General features: G+C 34.1%; 3 protein-coding genes across 9 annotated transcripts in view; 2 read left to right on the forward strand and 1 right to left on the reverse strand.

The window, feature by feature from the left end:
* The first annotated feature begins 501 nt into the window (after nt 1–501).
* On the forward strand, nt 502–6,553 carry LOC143918527 (uncharacterized). Its single transcript, XM_077440454.1, has 15 exons — nt 502–698; nt 1,383–1,591; nt 2,207–2,351; nt 2,436–2,585; nt 2,663–2,737; nt 2,817–2,900; nt 3,932–4,090; nt 4,329–4,425; nt 4,501–4,540; nt 4,647–4,726; nt 4,931–5,048; nt 5,134–5,336; nt 5,424–5,633; nt 5,733–5,813; nt 5,887–6,553. Exons 2-15 carry the CDS (start codon nt 1,415–1,417, stop codon nt 5,906–5,908), a joined length of 1,641 nt encoding a protein of 546 aa, XP_077296580.1. The 5' UTR covers nt 502–698; nt 1,383–1,414; the 3' UTR covers nt 5,909–6,553.
* On the reverse strand, nt 6,234–8,531 carry LOC143918526 (protein saal1). Its single transcript, XM_077440453.1, has one exon. It carries the CDS (start codon nt 7,717–7,719, stop codon nt 6,436–6,438), a length of 1,284 nt encoding a protein of 427 aa, XP_077296579.1. The 5' UTR covers nt 7,720–8,531; the 3' UTR covers nt 6,234–6,435.
* A 2,771-nt stretch (nt 8,532–11,302) lies between these two features.
* sky (GTPase-activating protein skywalker) overlaps nt 11,303–23,539 on the forward strand; it is a 68,410-nt gene continuing 56,173 nt past the window's right edge. For 5 of the 7 annotated variants that reach the window (XM_077440793.1, XM_077440792.1, XM_077440796.1 and 2 more), the window contains exon 1: nt 21,565–22,934. In XM_077440793.1, the coding sequence (XP_077296919.1) occupies nt 22,536–22,934 (399 nt within the window). In that variant the 5' untranslated portion in view covers nt 21,565–22,535. Of the gene's footprint in view, nt 11,570–12,595; nt 13,099–21,564; nt 22,935–23,539 lie in introns of those variants that run through there. The other 2 variants (XM_077440798.1, XM_077440795.1) reach the window with 1 other exon arrangement.

Below are 23,539 nucleotides of genomic sequence, written 5' to 3' on the forward strand. Positions count from 1 at the left end.
TTACCTATCTAATTCAAATTCTAATCTAATCTAATTCAAATAAAATCGCAAACTGCTTCCAGTTATTACAGTATCTTCCCATATAATTAGATACAAGGTGTACTACTTTTCAACGAGATTTGAAATTAAAAAAAATAAAGTTTTTTTTATTGTGCCTATCATTTTTTTTTTCTTCCAATTTATTCTTATATAGACACATGTCGTTTCTGATTAAACCTCTTTAATTGATTTTAAAATCTTATAGTCTATAGAGGATCCACATTTGAATATTTTTATTCCTTCGGGTGATTATTAAAATCAACTTTAAATAATCAACAGAAATGTGGATTTACGTTAATTTTCGGCTTCATTTAATAACACATTGTTATGTGGCTGATAGTCAACAGGGTATTGAAAAATTCATCGATCCTACATTTTAAATAAAAAGCAAAATGAAGGTATAAGAATAGTAATGGTCGACATATGTAGTGTTTGCCCAGTCAGTTGTCATTATTTTGAACGGGGGGGGCGGTGGCAGCGGCTCCGGCTTCCAGATTGGGACACTTTTTTCTATTTTACGCAATTGTCTCCACGGCCCAAGTTTTCCGCAATTACTCATATTCCATCGAAGTTCTGCATCGTATCTTTAGATGACGTTTCTGTAACCGCCGCAGTCATTCAACGGTCATTCACACTTCATCACCGTTTTTGTAACCTTGGTATTGTTTTGTTTTTATTTTATTTTATTCCGATATATATGTATGTACATATATATAAAAATTTCAATTTCCAATATTTATATATGCATTTCGCAATCGCTTAATTATTAAAAAAAAAACATTATTTATTTGACAGCATTCTTTGTGCAAATATTGAACATATTTTTTAACTTCATTATAATAACGAATATTTTAAAATTTATTGAATCGTTCCATTTTTTATCTACTCCAATATGTACATATTTGTAATGCAAACAATATATGCACGCATTTCTCATACTGTACTGTATGTATATTGATAAACAATTTATGTATTCAATTAATATAATATTTATTTATGAGTTGAAATTGTGCCAAATTCAGTGGGATATACAGATATAATATTCAGTAATTCAGGATTAGGTTCCTGGACATTTGTGAGGAATCTAAGAGGCCATATAAACTGTGGCTTCCTTAATCTAATGGCTGTAGAAGTAAATTAGTTTTTGTTGAAGAATAAACAATCGTCGCACAAGCAATGCTGTTGCTATGCAAGATTATGCATTAATTTTCATATTATTGTTTTTTTGACGAGAGATTACATGTGTATACATACATACATACATATCATAATTTAATTTGTTATATACTTAAACAATATTTGCCATTGAACTCGTGTTTGAAAATATACATATATTTTTATAGGTGCAACGAGATGTTACCATTCGAATCGTTTGATGGATGATTTTATGAAGTATAAAATGGCACAAACCAAAACTTCCGAAGAAAAATTAGAAGAAGTGTTGGCGAAAAATAAAGAATTAATACTTATGGTGCAGTTTTTAAAGATACAGCATAAGAAAGTTGAAGATGAAAAGTTCACACTGCAAAAGGAAAATAACGATCTGATACTCGTAAGTGTTCAGTGTGTTTTTATTGTTACTTGAGAATTGCTTTTATTTTGGGTGTGTATTTTCAATATTATTTCATTTATTAGCTTTCGATTGATGGAGTTTTTGGGTTCGATGTGTTCCGTGATCGAGATTTACCGAATAATCACCGAACTCTTATTAAACACACCAAAGTCCAAATATATACCATTTAAGAAAGAATAAAAACTGTATTGTATCAATTTATCACGCTTTTTTACATTATTTTTTGTTATGGTTACAAAACTTTACTTAGAGGTGGATTAAGAATTGTTTAAAGATAACATAAAAAAAAATGTTTTTGACCAATATTAGATTTACAAGGTTTAATGTACATATTTGTTTCCCCGTAAGTCAAATTTTATGTGCAAATTTATTCATACTATACAAACAGTTTAATGCCGACTTTGATAAACGTTTGGATAAATATTTTGTATTTAAAATGGTGTTCTTTTATAAATTTTCTTTTGATTTTTTATATATTATAAAATTGGTTACAATAGTATATAAAATAATTTTATTGCAACTGTGTCACTTTATTCTAAATTTGCTTTACCTTAATTTCAAACGAATATAATGACGTACAACTATTTGTTTCAGAAAAACAGAGAATATACAAGTAAAATAAAACATAGCTATATTTTATTAAAGAATTTAGTTAATCAATCGTTTGAGGAATTCCTAAAGTTTTCCAATAATGTGGACAATATCGGACGTGTTATAAATGAATATGATGGTGTTTATGGTAAGCATAAGTAACGTATGTACGTTCATATATTATGTTTTAATTTATTATCACGTTAAGCAATACTTGTAAATTACACTGTAGACACTACAAGTCGTGAAACTTTCCTGAATGGCACAACTGGAAGCTCGCTCAATAATGTACACCATGTCAGACCTATGATCGGTGGAGTAACTCTGAAAACTCCAATTCTCAGAGTTTCTCGCGCAAATATTGATATTTTCAATGGTAGAGGTAAAAAACTAGCAAGTATTTAAAGCTTAACCATCAGCACCTGCTTTTATAATAGATGTAAAATAATGTTCTTACAGTCCAAGCTCCCAAAAAGGAAAATGTGACGCAAAGTCCAGTTGAAAGTAACACTTCCCCAAATATTGAAACTCAGGGTAAGCTAATGCTAAGCTTGGAACATCTCTGATAAAACAAATTAAAACAGTATGTATTTTACTTTTTTTTTTTTTCTAGAAGTATCAGTAACTTTAGAAAGGATCGACACGATTGGTTTTAGGAAAGCAATATTCAAAGAAAGAACAGATGAAAATAAGCCAAGTATGTATGTTGTAATAAGACACCTACAGTATATATTTGTTATGTATTAAATTAAATCACGAACGTTAATTCACTATAATCACAAAAAAAAAATATGTATGTATTCCAAATGAAATTTTGATTTGAAAAAAATCTAGTAATCAAGTATACATAGTTAATCAAACTATTCCATGTTTTTAGAGCTTTGTATATTTGGTCAATAACTTTAAATGCTTGTGGTTGATTATTAGAAGTGATCAGTCAGGATAGGCGGTCGGTTTCTATTTGGACAAAGAATTGGGTTCACCATTATCAATTTCTATTGTGAACCTTTTTTTTTGCTCCCGAGCTTTGTAAGACAATAGAAATTGAAAATAGTCAACCCCTCTTTCCTGGGAAGTAGAAACTAAGCGCTGCCCATCTAAGATGGTCAGTTATATCTATCTACATACATATATGGATTTTTAGTATTTTATATTTCACTGTCATTATTTTCAATAAATCTTCAGTTTATTTGAACCAATTAATCGTAATTTAAAATTGAATTCTATTGTGCTATTACACAAAATGATTTTTGAAGCTTTTGAATGATTTTATAATTTTATAGAATATCATAACTAGAGGTAGGACCGGAAGCGTGGCGTGCATTGTTCATTTTTATGATGAACCTTTTTTGCACTCTAGCTTTGTAGTTTGCTCTATTCCCTGGAAAATAGACCCAAAACGCCCTATTTCCTTGAAAAAGCACGCTTCTGGTCCTACCTCTAATCATAACTGACACATTAATTGACCAAACTCGTATATGGTTACTGACGATTTAATTTAAAAGTTCCAGCCCAACTGCATTTAATAATTAACAAAAAAAATATTGTCGTGTATTTAGTGTACTATAATTATAATACGATATATTTATGTATGTAAATTGAAGTAAAAATTATTACTAATGGTATTAGGGTCCCATTCATATTAATTATGTACATATGCCATCATTATTTTAGACTATTGAAGAATTCACATAAAAAAATGTGTTAATGTCCGTATTTTCATTACAGTTCCTGTTGTTTCACTGCCTCGTATAGATATTAGAAAAAGATCTCCATGCAGCGCAGAAAATGGTCGCAAAAGTGATTTCATGTCTTTGGAATATTCCCCAAAAGTTAACACAAGTGAAGAACGATTAGAGAATCGTAGCTTAAGTACATCATTCAGAGGTAAAATATAAGTTTCAAATAAATAAAATTTATTTTCAATATGTAATTTAAATTCTTAAACAGTCTTAAAAACTACAATTAAATAAAAAATCGATAATGTAGAGTAAATTAATCTGTTTGTTGACTTGAACTTCTATTATAAATTTAAAAGTGTTTTCGGCTCATAAAATAAAGCGTTTTAAATTTATTATTTGTACCAAAAACGTATAAATAAAACTATAAAACATTTTTTTTTTAGATACAATTTCTGACAACAAAGAAAATTCATTTACAAATGGAGAAGAATATATGGATGACTTCCAACCAAGTGATAACCTATCAAATTATAGTACTCGGTAAAATTGAATTGAAATTAATGAATATTTTTATTAGTTTCAAGTTATTGATATATTTTCATTACTTTATTTTAGGTTGGGATGCATACCCGAAGAGACTGAAAACAATTCCACCGTAAGCTTGTTTTCACTTTTTTCAGATTTAGTTTGATTTTAAATTCTAAAATTATTACAATACAATTTGGTCTCTCCGTTTATCACAATATTTTATTTTTTTATAGCCTGAATCATCCAATGTCAATTCAACAAGTATTTTTCCATCATCACAAACACCAAAAAAAAGACATATTTATTCTTCAAGGTATGATGTTTTTAAAATTTTAAATAATTTATTGTAATTTAAATATACTTGTACCTTATTACCTTATTCATGCCATAATTTACATAGATTTATTTATTAACTAGTTTCATTTAGATGAAACAGCAATGTAACTAGAGTTTTGGGCATTCTACACATTCTAAAGTCATTATATTTTTTAATTATTTTGAATGAAACCTGTTGCAGTGGAATTTCAAAATATGCTGGCAATAGTAGTGAAGATCCTTTAGAAGGCCCGAGCTGGCGTTTTAATGATAACCAAGAGACTCCACAAAATTCATTTAATTTTGATAATGACTGTGAGGTAGTACTACATATGTATAATTATACAAATATTAAAACTGTCTAGACTTTTTCACGTTTAGTGCATAATTAATTTTAAATTTTAGTGTGATGATTCCTTAATAAAGAACATAAAACAAATATCTAACTCATCTATCGACGAAAATGATATTGAAGATAATGGCCCCCAATTTCGATCAACACCCCATAATTGGAAATCTGTAAAAAATAGGGTATGCACTGCATTAAAAATAAGCATCAGTCTAGACGAACAATCGACAACTCAATCAAACATTGAGCAAAATTCCAAGTAATTAATTTTTTTGCTATTTATTTAATGTACATGTATTTTATTTAACCCTATATTTAAAAATTCATCATGTCTCATATTTTTCAGAGATGTAATTATTGATACAGAGAAATCAAAAGATTTCAATGCTACAAAAACTAAGAATGGTTTATCAAAGGCAGACAAAAAAGATCATGGGAAAGAAAAAAAAATCAAAACACCACCTAAAATAAGAAAAACTACATCCAGATTTAGCAAAAGGAATGGATCTTCCACTTCCAATACTTCAAAATCTAGTATATTAGTGCCTTCTGTTGAGTAAGTATGATTTATTTTTATCATGCAAGACTACATATGTACATATGTACGTAAGCAGTATTGTAAAATTTATAAATCGCTAATTAAATTTATCCTTAGTTCTCCCAGTGATAGTGCTAATGCGTGCGATAGACCCAGAAGAACCGCCAAAATTGATTATAAAGAAAAATCTGCTAAAATGTAAGTTTTTTTTTATTATTTATTCATAAAATATATTTTATTCAGCAATTAAAAATTTTCATTTTCTTTCCAGAAAATTGCGAAGAGATAAATGAAATTGGAATAATATACTCGTAATCACATGAAAAATTATTTTTATTGGCTGAATGTTTCCCATATTTTATTATTTATTTTGTTAATAAAAAAAAATATTTGTGTACGATGTACATGTCATATGATTGTATAATAAGGCTCATAATTATATTATATGAGTAAGTGTTACACTTCAGTATCCAACATAATTTTACCGAATAATCATTCCTGGTATGAATAATTATAAAAATTAAGTGATTCATCAAATTAAATTTTTACCTAGTAAACGTGACATCACGTCTACAAACTGTGATTTTCATTTTATCTGTATTTTTTTTATTTATAGCTATGGGTTTATTAAGATTTTTCAAAATAAATTGTTTTGTGCGAATATTTTGTTTAGTTGTGTAATTAAATTAATTTCAAATGCGAGAATGTTTTCTTTTGACAAAAAAAACTTCAATGAATATTGTTTGAGTTTTTAACATCAGATAGATGCTTTTAATAAAAATACACACATATATAAAAAAATTGCAATTCATATTATATTTTATTTATTTATTGATTCAATTAAAGTAAAACAGACATCGGCATAATATGTATCTACAATTTTATTTTCAATACATTCTTCTATACTTGATTTCAATTTGAATACATGTTTTGTTTCGAAATCCTTAAATAATTCATTAACCTTTTCTAATGGCCACAATTTAACTATCCTTACAAAATAATTAGTCAGTACTGGCGTAATTTCTTTTTTCATATTATCAATAAAATCAGGATCTTCAAAATCGGAATTAATTTTGTTGTCATACGAGTCAATTAAATCTTTCCATACTCGCATAAATGTTACACATATTTTTATTGAACTGTTAGAGAATGGGAAATTTAAAGCTGAACTTATTCCTGTAACATATTCCATTATATCAAGGATGCCATCATTTTCATTTGACCAGGCCGTTTCGATTATCATATTAGCATGAGTGAACAATTTTTCATTACTTTCTTCATTAAAGAGTGGCAAGCATTCGTCAAAGTTAATTACAGCCCAAATTATGGCTAAAAATATAACATAGCATCGTTCCTCAGTTTCTTTATTTATGGAACTAGTCTCTTTTATACAATTTAATATTTCTTGAAAACCAGTTAGCAGAGATGTTACAAAATGCTCATCTATAAAAAGTTTTATGAATGTATTCTTAGTATCATCATTGCACGCTGAACATATGCAATTCAGAGTTTCTAAGCTGTTTGTTAAAACATCTTCGTTCGCACAGTTCTCCAAAATGAATCTTAAGGATGAAGGAAAGTCACCGTCTCTCAGACACGCGAGCCAAAAATTCATATCAGTTGAATCATTGTAAATAATGGTGAGTGCAAATCTGAGAACTTGTACTAATAACAGCGGATCTGCCGATTTAAGATGAGTGAAGATGTTGACTGCAAAAGCTCGTTTTTGCTTAATATCCACAGTAACGTCTTTATGACAAGACATATTTGAAACGGTTCCTAATATGACTTCGAGTAACCTATTATTGTTACTGGATATAAGTATTGCATTAAATATTTCGACTGCGTCGTGTTCTATCAAAAATTTGGAGACGTCCTTTTCCGTCGTCATATCCCACATGGTGCACAAATCTTTTTCAATAAACTCGCTAGCAGATTCGACATTTTCAACGTCGGTCAATTTTATAAGACAATTCAATACAAATCGCTGACTGTACGCTGTGGATCCAATAACGTCGCCTTTGACAGCATCAGCGGCTATAGATTCTGGTGATCGGCTCTGTTTGTTGGTTTCTTCTTCTACAGTACGAGTTCCGTTCTTCATTGTGAAGTCAATTTTTTATTTCCAACTGATAAATTATTTCACTTGATGCTTGTCACAACAATGCTCACCAACTGTCAAAGAACATTTCAGCCATAAGACACATTACGACAGGCAAAATTTATTTTATTTACAGTGCTCTTAACTCACGACAGCGTTATTGTCATTAGTAGACTGCGGATAGACACCGTGCTTTTTCCAGGAATCGGGGCAGTTTAGCTCTATTTACAAAGCTAGAGTAAAAAAAAAAAAGGTTCGGCGACCCTTTAATAATGCATTTACAACAATTGAACAATACGCGGCACCCTCTGGGTCCGGGCTTTAGTCATTAGTTATATATTTATGGGAACTAGTCTTATTGTGAAGGTCTTCTTCACCACCAGTCCGCCATGTATTGTAGACAGATTCGTCTGTGTTCGGTATTAATACAACTATGGGGATCTAGTCTTGTTGTGAAGGTCTTCTTCACCACCAGTCCGCCATGTATTATAGACAGGTTCGTCTGTGTTCGGTATTAATACAGCTGTATGTTGAATATGGTATTTATTTGGTAGTAACACGTATACACAAGTATGGTTAATTGTTGGTAAAAGTGTTTCGTTCAGCGGTCTCTGGATATGGTAGAGTGTCGCTGGCTCGGCATTCAGCTATGTTCAGAAGGTCTCTGGATGCGGCAGTGTGTTGCTGGCTCGTTGTTCGGAAGTTCTCTGGATACGGCAGTGTGTTGCTGGCTCGTCCGGCTGGTTGATCTTCCAAGTCCGCGTAGTGTAGTGGTGGCTGGTCAGGAGCTGTATGTCGACGCTTGCTGCTGTGGGTCGACTGGCGTTGTTTGGGTTGTACCTCCTTTTATAGTGTTTCTGGAATCGCCTGACCGATGGTGGTGGTTTGTTGATGCGTAAGAAAGGAATGCACTTTTGTCGAGGCGTAGAATTTTCTGGAACGATTGATGGAAGTGGTTGTTGATGCGTAAGCGCATGTGGTTGTTGATGCGTGAACGAGGAATGCTTGATGGAAGTGGTTATTGACGCGTACGAGAGGAATTTTGTTTTCGTCGAGGCGTCGAATTTTCTGGAATGCTTGGCGCCTTTCCGCTCGATGTATTTTAATGGTGGCGGCGTGTTTCGACCGTTTTGGTTCCACTCGACTGGTAGGGGCGTTCCGCCTGAGTTTAATATAATGACTGCAGGTGCATGTCGTCTGGGTTTCGGGAATGTAGTTTGTTGTTGCGGAATATTCTCGAAGGTTTCGATGACGATGACGACGACGAGATTCCTACACAACTATATGTTGAATGTGGTATTTATTTGGTAGTAACACGTATACACAAGTATGGTTAATTGTTGGTAAAAGTATGTCGTTCAGAGGTCTCTGGATGTGGTAGAGTGTCGCTGGCTCGGCATTCGGCTATGTTCAGAAGGTCTCTGGATGCGGCAGTGTGTTGCTGGCTCGTTGTTCGGCTATGTTCGGCAAGTCGCTGGATATGGCAGTGTGTTGCTGGCTCGTCCGGCTGGTTGATCTTCCAAGTCCGCGTAGTGTAGTGGTGGCTGGTCAGGAGCTGTATGTCGACGCTTGCTGCTGTGGGTCGACTAGCGTTGTTTGAGTTGTACCTCCTTTTATAGTGTTTCTGGAATCGCCTGACCGATGGTGGTGGTTTGTTGATGCGTAAGAAAGGAATGCACTTTTGTCGAGGCGTAGAATTTTCTGGAACGATTGATGGAAGTGGTTGTTGATGCGTAAGCGCATGTGGTTGTTGATGCGTGAACGAGGAATGCACTTTTGTCGAGGCGTAGAATTTTCTGGAATGATTGGCGCCGTTCCGCTCGATGTGGTTTAATGGTGGCGGCGTGTTTCGACCGTTTTGGTTCCACTCGACTGGTAGGGGCGTTCCGCTTGAGTTTAATATAATGACTGCAGGTGTACGACGTCTGGTTTTCGGGAATGTAGTTTGTTGTTGCGGAATATTCTCGAATGTTTCGATGACGATGACGACGACGAGATTCCTACATATTTATGTACATCAATTCTTGATAAACCAATTTTATTAATATATTTTAATTTAAGTTTGATTTTACTTCGATCTCAAAATGCTAAGATTATATACTAATCTATCTAAATCAAACATTTGTTTTCTTTTCCAAAATTATTTTCACAATACATAAAACGTACATTTTATTACAACTTTTTATCTAATGCCTTAGATATAAATTACCTTAGACTATATTTATAAATAATATATAACTTTATTTTAATTCGTGTATCAATTCCTTTCCGAAGTCACCCGTTGAAATCAATGGGCACAATAATATATCAATAATAAAAATACGCTCTGTCCCTTTCGCGCACTTCTGTGTGAGTACGAGAACGAGTCAACTCTCAGCAACATACCTGTAAAGGTCTGTTCATACCTAGTCGGCACGTACCGACTTCAGCAGGTATCCGGCCGTACGAAAAGTATTCTTTGGTACATTTTGTATGGGTATGTTCATATCAACCGTCACGTTTACGCCACGGCAGGCTTACAGCAGTACCCGACATTTCCTGTTCATGCCTTACAGCAACATCCGTCAACGTATCGTATCCGTCTTTTTGGCCATCGTGGAGATATACACGCGAATTACGTGCCACGAGTCTACCGCTTTGCTGTTTTGGACCAATTATCGATAGTGACAGTTGACAGCTGTTCAATCTTTCGACATGTTTTTGGCGCTGACAATGACTTTTTGACAATGATTCCTTAAATTTTGTAGATTTTTTGGTGATTTGTGTTTTTATTTTATCCAGTATTGTTTCAAATTGGTATCGGTTCATACGGAAATATTTAAAAAAAAATTGTCCATCATCCACAAGTTCCTTATACAGTGTCCAAAACTCTCCTTCGGTTTTTCTATTTTTTAACATGGGATGCACATCAAAACGCCTCGGTGCTTTTTTATTGCCTTCTTGAGCTTCTTCTTCCAACAACAACGCGATTATACATAATTTTTCGTTCGATAAACGCCGAAACATTTTTGCTGACTTGTATTCTGACGCGTAGCTACGAATGTACGTGTATGCATTCATATTGTAAGTACTCGACAATACGACGTAAGCAATATTGCGCCGTATCGTCATGGCCTGTAATGTATAAGTAAGCCGATTTTGCCTTGCACTCGGCCAAAGTGCTGTGAACGTGACGTGACAACGACGTGTAGGTAGATATGAATACAAATGTAATAAAATGACATATTTGAAACGGAGTCGCGCAGTGCTGAAGCCGTGCAGTGCTGTTAAGTATGAGCATACCTTAATGATTGGCTTTATTGTAAATAAACAAGAACCGGAGTTAAATTAAAATACAATTTAAAAACGATAAAAATAAAATAAGCACATGCATTTTATTATGACATATTATTTATTAGCCGAGTTATTTTAAAGCAGCTCTTTTGCGTGCAGCATGAGCGCGATTCAAAATGAAATCACCCAGCAGAAATACTCGAGCGTGTATTGGTGCACGGCAGGCGCACGTAGCGTGCGCGGGCGTCTTTTCTCTCGCCGGCGAAGAGCGAAGAACGAAGAAGAAGAAGTGGCCGCGCAAAGTCGGTACGGCAGTTTGCGACAGCGGTCGATGACTGGTGGTCGGTGCTCGGCGCTCGGTCTTCGGCAACCCGATCGGCAGTCGGCGATCGACTTCGACACTTGACACTGTCACTGTCACTGTCACTGTCACCGGCACTGGCATTGGCACTGGCACTGCCACTGGCGCCGACACCGACTCTGACTCTGACTCCGACTCCGACTCCGACTGCGACTGCGACTGACTTCGCCAGCCGTCGCTGCCCGTTCGCGCTCGGATGCTGCATCCTGCACCGCAAAGGTCATCTGCGAACACCACACCGTTCACATCCTCAATCCACGATTCGGCTGGACTCCACACCACGCCCCCTTTATCCTCTGGATTTCTTTGGCCCGTCCGTTTCACTCCTGCCTTCGTTATTTTCCCAGGACTGGGCATTCCCAGTCACGTACATACACTCTACTCTAGTAACGTTTATTTTACTTCAATTTTATGTATGATTCTTTAACCCGAAAATATCATTAAACGCACACTTTCAAACATGTACGTACATTGCAAGTTAAATTTAAATTTATAATCAAAAACCGTTAGAATATTTTTTCTCAATTCTTACTATTTATGATTTTTTTTAAATGTTTGCCAATTTTGTTTCATATATGCACATACATATGTATTAGTTCCAAGAAGTCTTAAAAAGTAAAAATTATTAAATCCTCTCATCGGAAGAGAGGCCCCCGTTCACTGTTTATGTAATGTAAATATTGAACAATCATTTTACTACTTAAGTGTTCATAAGCGATTCATATCTATAAAAAACTGTTTTAATTTTTATTTATTACTTCTGATATTAAATAAGATTAACATTTATCGCAATATGTATAACCATTTTTCGTTCGGGTCTGATCTTTGGAAGTTTTATCATTAAAATGAGAATAAAACCAATTCGTTTTCCACTTTTATTTAAAACTATTTAAAATATAAAAGCTTTAGCTACAAAACTTCATTTCTTAACTAGTGTGTAGAGGAAATAATCCGAATACTTTTGACGGAACATATAATTTAGAATTTTGCTATATGAAATACATAGTTTCACAAAAAGTTGATTACAAATTTTTATTTTCGAATTGTAATGAAAATGTGCTCAAGATTGGGTCTCAGACGGAGAATAGTACCGTAAATTAAATTAAAAAAAAAATCTTATAAATTTTTATATTTTGCTCTATAAAATGAAACGTATGTGATGAACACTTATGTATCTATTACGTTGTAAATTTCTTACTACATACTAATAAAATAAAGTTTATGTTTTTTTTTTTTATATTGCAGACTAAAAATGGTGCAACAAGATTTAACTTAGACTATCTGACAAGATGTGGACGATTCAGAATGGAACCGTGTTGATGTCCCCTTAATTGGGACATCCTCCATTGGTCTGAGTCTCTCCACTTGTGTGCTCGTGCAATTCCGCTCTACTCCGACGATCGGTGCAGTTTAATTTAAATTAAATCATATTACGAGTTGCTGTGGTGATTGCGATTTAATACACTGTTCAAATATATTTAAAAAAGTGAGATTCTAGTCAACGTTGTGGTTGTGTGTTGTGCGTTGTATCGTTACACTGTGTATAATATCGGAGCCGTGTCAAACAGGAGGAACTGTTGTTTCCTGAATTGGGTAAATGCCCTCTCACAGTAACGCCGCTCCGCAAGCTCAATCTCACGGCGACACCATGCTATCCGCCGTCGCAGAAGAAGAAGCCGATCTCTACGATGCTTTTCCACCTCACGTCGACCCTACCGGCATCACCATCTTATCGGAGAGTCCACCAGGTCTTATATATTTTTTTACTATTTTCCACATAATTTTAAGTTATTTTTAGCATTTGTTTCTACTGATTGAATTGTACAATTTGACTTTATCTCATCTATTTAAAAATTTTAGAAATTGCCCCACTGTATAGGTATAAGACCGTTAAGCATATTTAAATTCAATTCGTCATTGAATTGTCAATACTAAAATTATTGTTCATTTACTTCTATGAAAAACTTAAAATGAATCAATATATTTTTTGACAAATTCTTCATGCTTTTTTTATCACCCATTAAAAATTAAAAATTTCAAAAACTTATGATCAGGTGTTGTATTGAAATGTTAACTGAAAATTGAAAGGAATTAAGAGGGCTGGACACCATCGCCTTGTCCATACAAACGTATTACACTTCTCCCTTCCTCAATTATGGCACTAGAGAAATTATTTTTTAATATGCTATGGATATCCACCATTGGGATGCATCTATCGTTTTATTTTTTTGAATAGTTATTTTTTATAGGAGCTAGAAGCCGCCAAACGTCTATAAAATCGCCTCTTTTTTACACCCACGAAAAGAGTCCAGCGTGCTTATTTAATGGTCGATTTAAAAAAAAATACGCGCATAGTTGCACAGAAAATATCTTTCTCATACCGATAGTGTTTTTTTTTTTAAATTGGTCCAGTTTTGGAGGAGAAAATAGGATAATACGAAACCTCGATTTTGTCGATTAAAAATACGTATTATCTGGTCGAAGCGAAACTGTCGCATTCACTCAATATATATATTGTCGCATTCACTCAATATATATATCGAAGAAAGGAACGGCAACAAAATTAAGGTTTCGGGTGTACAGCCCTCTTAAGATTGATAATAAATCTAAAAATAACTCAAAAAAAAATTTTTGGTATTGGACAAAAATCAATATACTTCTTTTAAAAGAAATACAAATATAAAAATCTATTTACATATTACAAAAAAAGATTGAGAGGAGAGAAAAAAAATCTGGGCCCTATGACAAACTGAAAAAAAGGCTTCTTACAGAAAACGTAACAAAAGTCGTATATCTGCACCTTTGATACTCTCAATAACCTCAGAATAACATTTCAGAGACTAGTGGCGTGATCAGTGATGCCCGGGGCGAACTCTTTGTACATATAAAATAAAACATTGAAATAAACGTGCATATTTTAATAGATTCTTCTTTTGATAGAACGATTACGAAAATAAAATAGAATTCAGAGCGTTTATACATGAATAATTTTTTAATTATTTGTAATGCCTTTTAATCCACAGACAAATCAGAAAAATCCAGTTTTATTTAATTCTTTGATTTGATGCCCCCCCCCCCACCCTGAATCAGATGCCTGGGTACTGTTTTATTTCTGCATTTGACGATATATAATATAACTATGCTTCTAATGGAATCTTTGAATTTTGGTCATAACTCTATATCAGGCACCAGTCATCACACCACCAATTGTTTTAAAAATATATTATTGCTATGATTTTCTATGAGTCGAACGTCCCGATACAGACCCCTTTAATAGCCCGGGCCTTGGAACTTTACCCCGGCTCGTATATGTAAACCTTTTTTAAAATCAAGTCGATTTTCTGCCAACATCAGTCAAAAGTCATTCAATACTTCATATTTATAACTTCTATATATAGGTATTTAAGAAATCATATTCCATTTCTTATCATTTGCTACAAAATGATCTGGAACTGGTAACAATCTTATCATAACCATAGCAATAGTTGTATATATTTTTAAAATTTGCAAGTTTAAACGCTCACATTAGTGATTCATTAATTATGCACACACATACACATGACCATGACATAGCCATACTACAATATTAGAATTAATTTGCATTTTTAAATACTTTTATTTCATCTTTAATGTAATTTTTACATATGAATTGAGGCTCTCGTACTTGACATGTCACGTCAGCTATTCAACAGTGTAAACCGTAAAAATGTGCCATTTTAATAAATTTAAATTACATCAATTGCAATTTTCAACGCCACTCTCGCCGTCCATTCGTCAACGTCAAATTTTCGAAGGTGTCATCAATGTTTACGCGTGTTAATGTTGACAACAAGTTATTTTAATCCTTTATGTTTGAATTAATGATTCATCTAATCAATTAAATTAGGCTAATCAGTAATTTTATCTGTTGTACATAGTTCTGTAGAATGTACCCGTTATCTATTATTGAGTAGTCTAGTGTCCACCTAGAAATGATTTAATATAATAGTTGGTTCTAGCAATTAATCGCTAATCTCCACCGAACGGTTTCAGATTTTATCTTTCATGAACAAATCAATATATTTTTCAATAACATGCTTGTTTATTAATGACTGTTGTTGATGGTATTATTTGAATGTACATATGTATCTTCTTTTGCGAGATTTTATTGTATGTGTCGTTTGAGATATACATGCATATTTCATTTGACTATTGGCATATATCCAACTACAATGCCATTAAACTATGTATGTATGTATGTACTAAGAATCACCATTCTGTCTTTGGTTTTGTTACGTATTCTCAATATTTTGCGTATGATTGTTACACAAATGGACAAATAGAATTTGTAAAACGGTATCTCGTTTTCGAAACTTCGTAGCATCAAAATTACAAATATAAATGGCCTAGAATAGAATAGAATCGAGTTGAATTATTTTTATTCAAGTACTATTGCTGTTACGTCTACGCCACGTACATATTACGGAACAAATTGATGTGTCCATATATGTAGAATGTTGTAAACGGACTACTAGTCATATGTGAACCAGTCACAGGATAACCGGTCGCCCTAGATCGGTCACACGTGATCACCCTTCACACTTAAACTGTTCACGAGAAAACTGGTCACACCCTAAAACTAGTCACGAGAAAACTGGTCACACACTAAAATCGGTCACGAGAAAACTGATTGACCGATTTTAGGGAGTGACCAATTTTCTCGTGACCAGTTTTAGGGTGTGACCAGTTTTAGTGTGACGGGTAATTACGTGTGACCGATCTAGAGCGACCGGTTATCCTGTGACCGGTTCACATTTGACTAGTAATCACCGAACCGTAGAATGTACCAAAGAGTATTTTTCGTGCTGCTGTTTACGTGCAGTTGCCGGTCTGTATTGTGCCAATATGAATAGACCTTAAATAGATTTTTGTAGTTCTAGTTTTTGTTTCCATTTTATATTTTTTTGTTATTATAATTGACAAACCCGTAAGGGTCCATTAAATAACCCACCTCTCTCAAGTATTTTTTAGTAAATAAATATATACATACATATAAACTATTTTTGTGCCTGTTGATATTGAATGACTGGCTTCGAAAAGGAGTTGATACACGAATTAAAATAAAGTTATATGTTATATATAAATATAGTGTAAGGCAGAGCATCTTAACCTGTGTGCCGCGGCAATATTTGTTCCCCGAACAGCACTTCGGCCTAATGCGTGCGAGTGAGATCGCGTGTGAGGGAGAAAACCGATGTTAGTTAGCGTTTTGTCCCTATGCATATACGGAATAACTAGCGACTGCCGATGAAGTACATATGTATGTAAGTAGCTGTCAAACTCTACGAGTCGTAAACAATGTGTGCCGCGAATATCCAGAGGTTACGATGCTCTGGACTGTAAGGTAATCCGTCAGCGTAATAATAAATTAATTCGCCAGCGTCGAAATGATGACTGAATGTGTGTGTTTCTTCGTGGATGTGTGTATGTGTGTACGCTGTCGCGCAGCGCATCTGACGCTGTACATTCTACAGAACTACCACCCGTTCCAACTCACTCAATATCAGAAGCACATGTCAGACGCTCCACACTCCCCCACTTCCCCGCGTCTCCTCGACACGATTGGTCGTCACCCCACATACCTATGCATAACGTATACTCCCGGTATTTTTTGAAATCCCCATACTTGTCGACGCGTCCGCCACATACATACCCAAAAACTTACATACATCGCGTCCGTTTTTATATATATTATATTATACATACATAATTTTTTTTTACACAAACCCAAACTCATTTTAAAAAACGAAATATGTAATATATGATTTTAAATATAATTGTTTTAAGTTTATAACGAGCATTTCTAATTATTTTTTATTCGAATACCTGCAATGACGAAATCGTGTGAAATATGAAAGCAGTACAACTTTTTACATTTTCATTGATAAGTGGTTCTTCCGATCTTTGTACAAGAACAGTACATCAGAACGCACCCTATACATACAATCACACCCTTTTTGCGAACTCCTTGTGCTCGTTATAATCAATTTTGACTAGTTTATATGGTTCGCAAAAAACAAAAAAAAAGTTTGTCATTCATCGTCAAGAAATAAAATCATATTCAATTTGTATTAGGAATGTCAAATTTTGAATAACAACGGTCTGTTCGTTACGCTCAGCTGAAATAATCGCGTATTGTAGTTACCTGTTTCAAAAAGGTGTGAATATTGGCCGCTGTAGAATTATTGACTTCTATTGACATTGTGCTAACTTACAGATGTTTGAATATCTTCTGTCAAATTGTTATATAGTTTTTAAATACCATTTGAAATTGTCTTAAATTGTTGGAATTATCGCTTTAATGCTATTTATTTTAGAATTGATTGTCGGTTATTATTTGCAATATATTTTTTTTTTACATTAAATTGGCGTCCTCTAGTGAAAAAACGCATAGCACTCGAAGTTTCAATTGTTTTTCATAAATTGCGACTCAACGACATCTCTATCTTTTCCATTCGAGTTTTCTGTACAATTATGCATATTTCAAACTTATGTATCGATAATTTTAATACGCTAAAATTTCCCCTTATCCTGCCGTTCCGTACGAGTGCTATTATATATTGGTCTTTTATGAAGTAATTAAGTGGTTCAATATTCTATATGAATTTTTATATAAATTATTATTTTTTATGCTGGATCATAGCGACCTACAGGTATCCTTAATGGGAAAATACCTGTAATATTAAAAATGAATTGGTCAAATGTATAAAAAATAATCTTATAGTTATATTATCTTGGTATCGTCCCAACAGATAAGTCAGATAAAATCAGAACTTTTTTTATTATTAATCTTGTTTGAATTTCAAAATATATATGTCATAGAGAACTCCCAATCAGAATTTCGATCTGTATCTTGGGTGCATAGCTACATACATATGTATATATTATATACGTAATAAGTTGATGAAATTGTTTTTGAAATTTGTATGCATTAATAAACGAGGGTATACTTTGAGAATACAGGATATTTCATGGCTTGTCCTCTCCAAAGAGGTTGCATGCTGTAACATTTTAACCCTCTTTTTTGAACTATAGCCATAATACCTGTTATATTTATCAAATTCTTTGGATTACATACATAAATAACCTGTTACGGTAGAATTACCTGTATATTTTTCAATGAGCAACCAGACTTATACCAACTTTATGCCAACATTATTATCTTAAAAATGACTTAGGGTGAAAACGCACAGCGCGAAATGTGGTATGTGGAACGTCGATAAGTTCTACTACATTTCTAAAAACCGTTATCAATGACTGTCAAGCAAGGATAAATACAAGGATACAATTTTACCGAACACACCCAGGGGGTCTTTTTTTCCCATGAATTTATTCAATGGATGCCTATTTTTTTCGCACGTATAAAAATATCTAAAAAAAACCACGTACCACGTCACGTCGTGTGTGTTTTCGCCCTCAATCTCCTTCAATAATACTATTTTAGGGCGAAAATACACTGAATGGTACGTGGTACGTGTTTTTTTAGATACTTTTTAACTTGCGAAAAAAACGCAGCATCCTTAGCCAATATTCATGGTACTCAGTTCCAAAAATCACCCCCTGGAGTGTTTTCGGTGGTATTTTATTTCGTATAACCTTGCTTGAATTGTGATCGATAACGGTGAATCCCATATTTGAAGAAATGTATCTACTACAATTACACCTGAATTCGGTTTTGGGAACACCCACTGTTACAGCGGCCAATGACATGACGTTCCATACCACTCGGTGTGTTTTCACCCCTATTCTTGTGTATTTTCAATAGTTTTGCGCAATCTATAATTGTTGGCAAGATTCATGTGACGTTAATCCAGATTGATTGTCACTCGTCGTAATTTTTCGGTTTCATGTGAGTCAGACGTAGATATAATTTCATATGAAATTGACACTTTAAAATATTTAAAATATGTTTCCTGCGCAACATAAAATTGTAGAGTTAAGTAATTAAGAATGTATTTTTTTAAATTAGCTAGACGGCTCGAATTATATAAATAAAATAAATAAATAACAATTTTTGGGTTACATCTTTCCAACAACTGACAGCATAATAACCCCTGAAATATTTTGACCATTCCCAAGGGGGATTCAACTAAAAGGTTTTCCATACAAAACTTCGAATTAGCTTAAATTTAATCAGAATTAATCTATATATTTTTTAATGAGTAGACCCTTCCCCCCGTGCCACTTCACTGGATTACTAAAAATAAAGTTCAAACTTATCTCTACATACATTTGTTAGGAAGGTGGGCCATATAGGGTAGCTGGTTAAATTATAGAATATCAACATTTAGAATTGTACAAATTCAGAACATTCGAATTTAGAGTATCAAAATGTAGAGAATATAGCGTTTACTTGTGCTCAGGAATAAGAACTTAGTCAGGTCGAATATTGGTATTCTATCATTTAACCGGCTACCCTATATTGCCCACCTTGCTAACAAATTTATGTAGGGATAATGAACTTTATTTTTAGTAATCCAGTGAAGTGTCAGGGAAGGAAGGGAAAGAGATGATGGGAAATAGATTGGAACTAAAAATAATGATTTTTAATAATATTTTTCGAGGAGGGGTTCCATGGCAAATGGACTCAAAGTCAAATATTCATAAAAAATAATGGAAATCGCTCGTCTTTATAATATCCTTTAGTACATTTTATATGGACATATTCATATATTCCGTAGTGTGTATGTGACGTAGTCGAAATAGTAGCAACTGAAACGGTCTATTAATATTATACATACATCAGTAAATATCACCGAAACGCTCCATGCAGTATCCAGTTTTCTTTGGCCACTATGAAATTTTTAACGCATGATGTACATAGTGTACACTTAGTAATATTTCGGAAACATTGTGACAATATTGACAATACGATGCAAGCAATACATATTGCGCTATATCGTCGCACTCTGTGGTGTATATGTAAGCTGATTTTGCTTTGCACTCGGCCAAAACTTGCCTAAAAGTGCGCTGCTGTATTGTATGATTACAGGTCGTAATTTCCGTGCACTGCCGTTGTCTTGCACTACTGGATAGTGTGAATAGACCTTCACACCTATATTCGAGATGAATTAACATACGATTTATGGTTTGAATTCCCGAAATCGAAAACAAACCTGTTATTTATTTATTGTTACCTAAATGAGCGACGATATCAAAAATATGAAATTTAAAATATATAATAAAAATATATAGTGGAAAATATGGTGATATTTGCTGTTGTCATGCTCAAGACGCACCCGACGGTTATTTACGGGTGTTTTTAACAGTTTTATATACGGTCAACCCTCCTATGTATAACGCGATAGACCTTACAAAAGAAAACGGCGAAAAATTATGAAGTTAAATAAAAAAAATAGAATAGCCATGTAATAATAAAGCGATATAAGGCCTTTTTTCGCTTTTTTAACCCTAGTACGGATACTACAATTTTCTAACACAAATGGATATAATGTTACTTCGGCCTGACTTTCAAAATTTTCATCGTTTATTATGGTATTATACGAAGGGTAATTGATTAAATAAAATATATTTTAACTAAAAATAATAAATGGCACCTTAAAAAAAAGTTAGTTGATTTAGTTCATTATAATACAGGTATTATTTTGATTAAAAATAATTTACAACAACCTACGGTTCGCGGGCCGCATGCCGTATTTTGGTGGTAAAATTGCATACTTAAAATAACTAAACTTTATTCCATACTTATCAAAATTTTGATGACAATTTATTTTCAAAATGAATATTCAAAAACTCATTCCGACTCATAATTAGACGAATGGAATGAATTGATTGAAAACAAGGTTTTCTTTGGATATAAAATATTCTTATATTATTGTTTATTTTATACTAAATACTTGACATGGAACTAAGATTGACCTACTAAGGTCCAATGGACACTTCTATCTGGTCGCATTGCAAAAATTTGTTTTATTTTTTTCTAATTAGCGTATGTCTTAATTTTTTTATTATAATAAAAAATAAGGCAATTAGTCAATAAAGAAAGTAGAGGATTTCAACCAATTTTTGTCTATAATTGAATGATTGAAATTTTAAGAGGTGAGTGGATCCGATGGACCCACCTTATTCGAATAAGGGTTAACACTTCAGTGGCGGCTCGTGAGAATTCAGTGGGGGAGGGGGGGGAGATGACTTAGGCTGTAGTAGCTCGTTGACATGCATATTTATTTATTTATTACATGTTATTTTTATTTATTTATTACAGTTAAGCTATAGTGACATTACAGATAAACTCCAGGGCGTCACTATAGCTAGGCATATGTATGTATATACATGAAAGAACAACAGATACAGAATTAAAAATTAAATATCAAAATGTAATAAAATGTAAACAATAAAAAGCATGAAAATAATATAAAGAACAAAAATAAAAAAAATATAACGAAATATGAGAAATTAAATGTGAAAACACATTTACGACCTAAAAATTAAAAAATTCCTCGACCAGATCAGCATATTTTAGATTGAACAAATCCAAGTTAACAGAGATCTGGTTGGGGAGCTTGATGCCCCGAGCAACAGGCGACTACTATACTATACTGGGAGGGCTGCAGCCCGCATCTCATATCGACTGGTTTAATAATTTTGAACAGGGACACTATCACTAATTTTACTTTTTACATATTAGCCTCTTATTAGTTTGCTTTCGCAAAAGATTGAGCTAAAATTCGTAGTCTTCTAATCGTTTTGAAACTTTGCCATTTTGCGCTGTTTGCTCAACGATGGGTATTTCAATCGATTTTTATACATACATAGTTCAATGGTGAAAGATAATTACGCGGTTTTTCCCACCGCGTATAACAAGGGACAGTTGTACACACACTACAACCTTCAGCTAGCGTTTGATCTATGATATGCGGCCAATTTGTCTCGCATCTATCTATTTCTATGAGCACTTCCATTATCGCGGCCAATCAGCACACCCGGCCTAGCACGCGAAAATTCGCACGTACACTATTTTGGCGCGCAATCACCTCAAAATAAAAAGATGAATATCCGCGATGTCACGTGTCTCCGGTGTGTTGTAGTGGTGCAGCAGCCTCACCTGTAAAGGCCGCGGTATCTAATCAGTGTGGCGGGCGCGGCTGGTCGCGCTGTCGTGCCGAGACGGACGCGTAGACATGCGATGCTCATTGAGTTGAAAACTTTTCGCGAACACGACGTTGACTGTTACCAGTCGGACGAGGATGAGGAGGACGCCCCCGTCGGCAATGGGGGCTACGGGGGCACAGCCGCTCGTGCCTACGGGAGCACCTTCGACGTGGTCGATTCGCCCCCCGCGGCCTGCTTCACCAATTGCTTACCCCTCGTTCCTTATGCAGGTAAGCGGCTGCCTCTGAAGACTTTCGCCGAGGTGCAGACCCTGCTGCAGCAGGGGCGGAAGCGCGATGTCAAACTGCTCATCAGGGAGAACTCCTGGCCCATCAACAGCAGTATGCGGTCGCAGCTGTGGCCTTTGCTGTGCAGACAACACCAGCACAGCAGGTCCATGCTGGACGGCTTCTACTGGGATATGGTCAATCAGGTATGCCTCCATTTCATCAATTTAATCGTCTCAACTTCATTTAATACCAAAAATTACACAACCATCGTGCTCATTGTACAAACAACCCTCATATAATTAATGATTCACTTCGCTAACGATTCAGTATATATTCCTACACTCTTCCGATCGTTTTGATCGTTCAACGATGGAAATTTAAATCGATTCCTGATAGTTCGATGGTGCAAAAAAATCGTAATAGACACGTTTAAAAATGCAAACATTTTGGTCATCTTGACGTTTAGCGGTCAGTAACCTTATGTGTTTGACTTTCCGCCACCCTCTCGTTTTGTCAGATATTAATTGTTTAAACGCCTATTACTTTTTCACACTGTCTATATATCTATATATGTATATATAAAAATCAATGTTTGTCTGTCTGTCTGTCACTTATGCAATCCTATACCATTCAACCGATTGCGACGAAACGTACGTGAGTTATTGTGTGCATGTCCGCGATGGTTTCTGTAAAAAAAAAAACGCCCAAAAACGGGAATGAGTGGCATTGCAACGCAATAATTTCAAATGTTTTCGCGTCGACACCTGCTTGTTAGGGTAAAATAACCAAACAATTGAATAATTTCAAA

The sequence above is a fragment of the Arctopsyche grandis genome, chromosome 11 (assembly GCF_051622035.1).
Source record: "Arctopsyche grandis isolate Sample6627 chromosome 11, ASM5162203v2, whole genome shotgun sequence".
NCBI classification, from domain to species: domain Eukaryota; kingdom Metazoa; phylum Arthropoda; class Insecta; order Trichoptera; family Hydropsychidae; genus Arctopsyche; species Arctopsyche grandis.

Coding starts and splice junctions, on each gene's coding strand:
- LOC143918526 (XM_077440453.1), bottom strand. CDS start 7,719: ATGAAGAACGGAACTCGTACTGTAGAAGAAGAAACCAACAAACAGAGC.
- LOC143918527 (XM_077440454.1), top strand. CDS start 1,415: ATGGATGATTTTATGAAGTATAAAATGGCACAAACCAAAACTTCCGAA. Junction 2,352..2,435: donor TGAATATGATGGTGTTTATG/GTAAGCATAAGT, acceptor ATTACACTGTAG/ACACTACAAGTCGTGAAACT. Junction 2,901..3,931: donor AACAGATGAAAATAAGCCAA/GTATGTATGTTG, acceptor TTTTCATTACAG/TTCCTGTTGTTTCACTGCCT.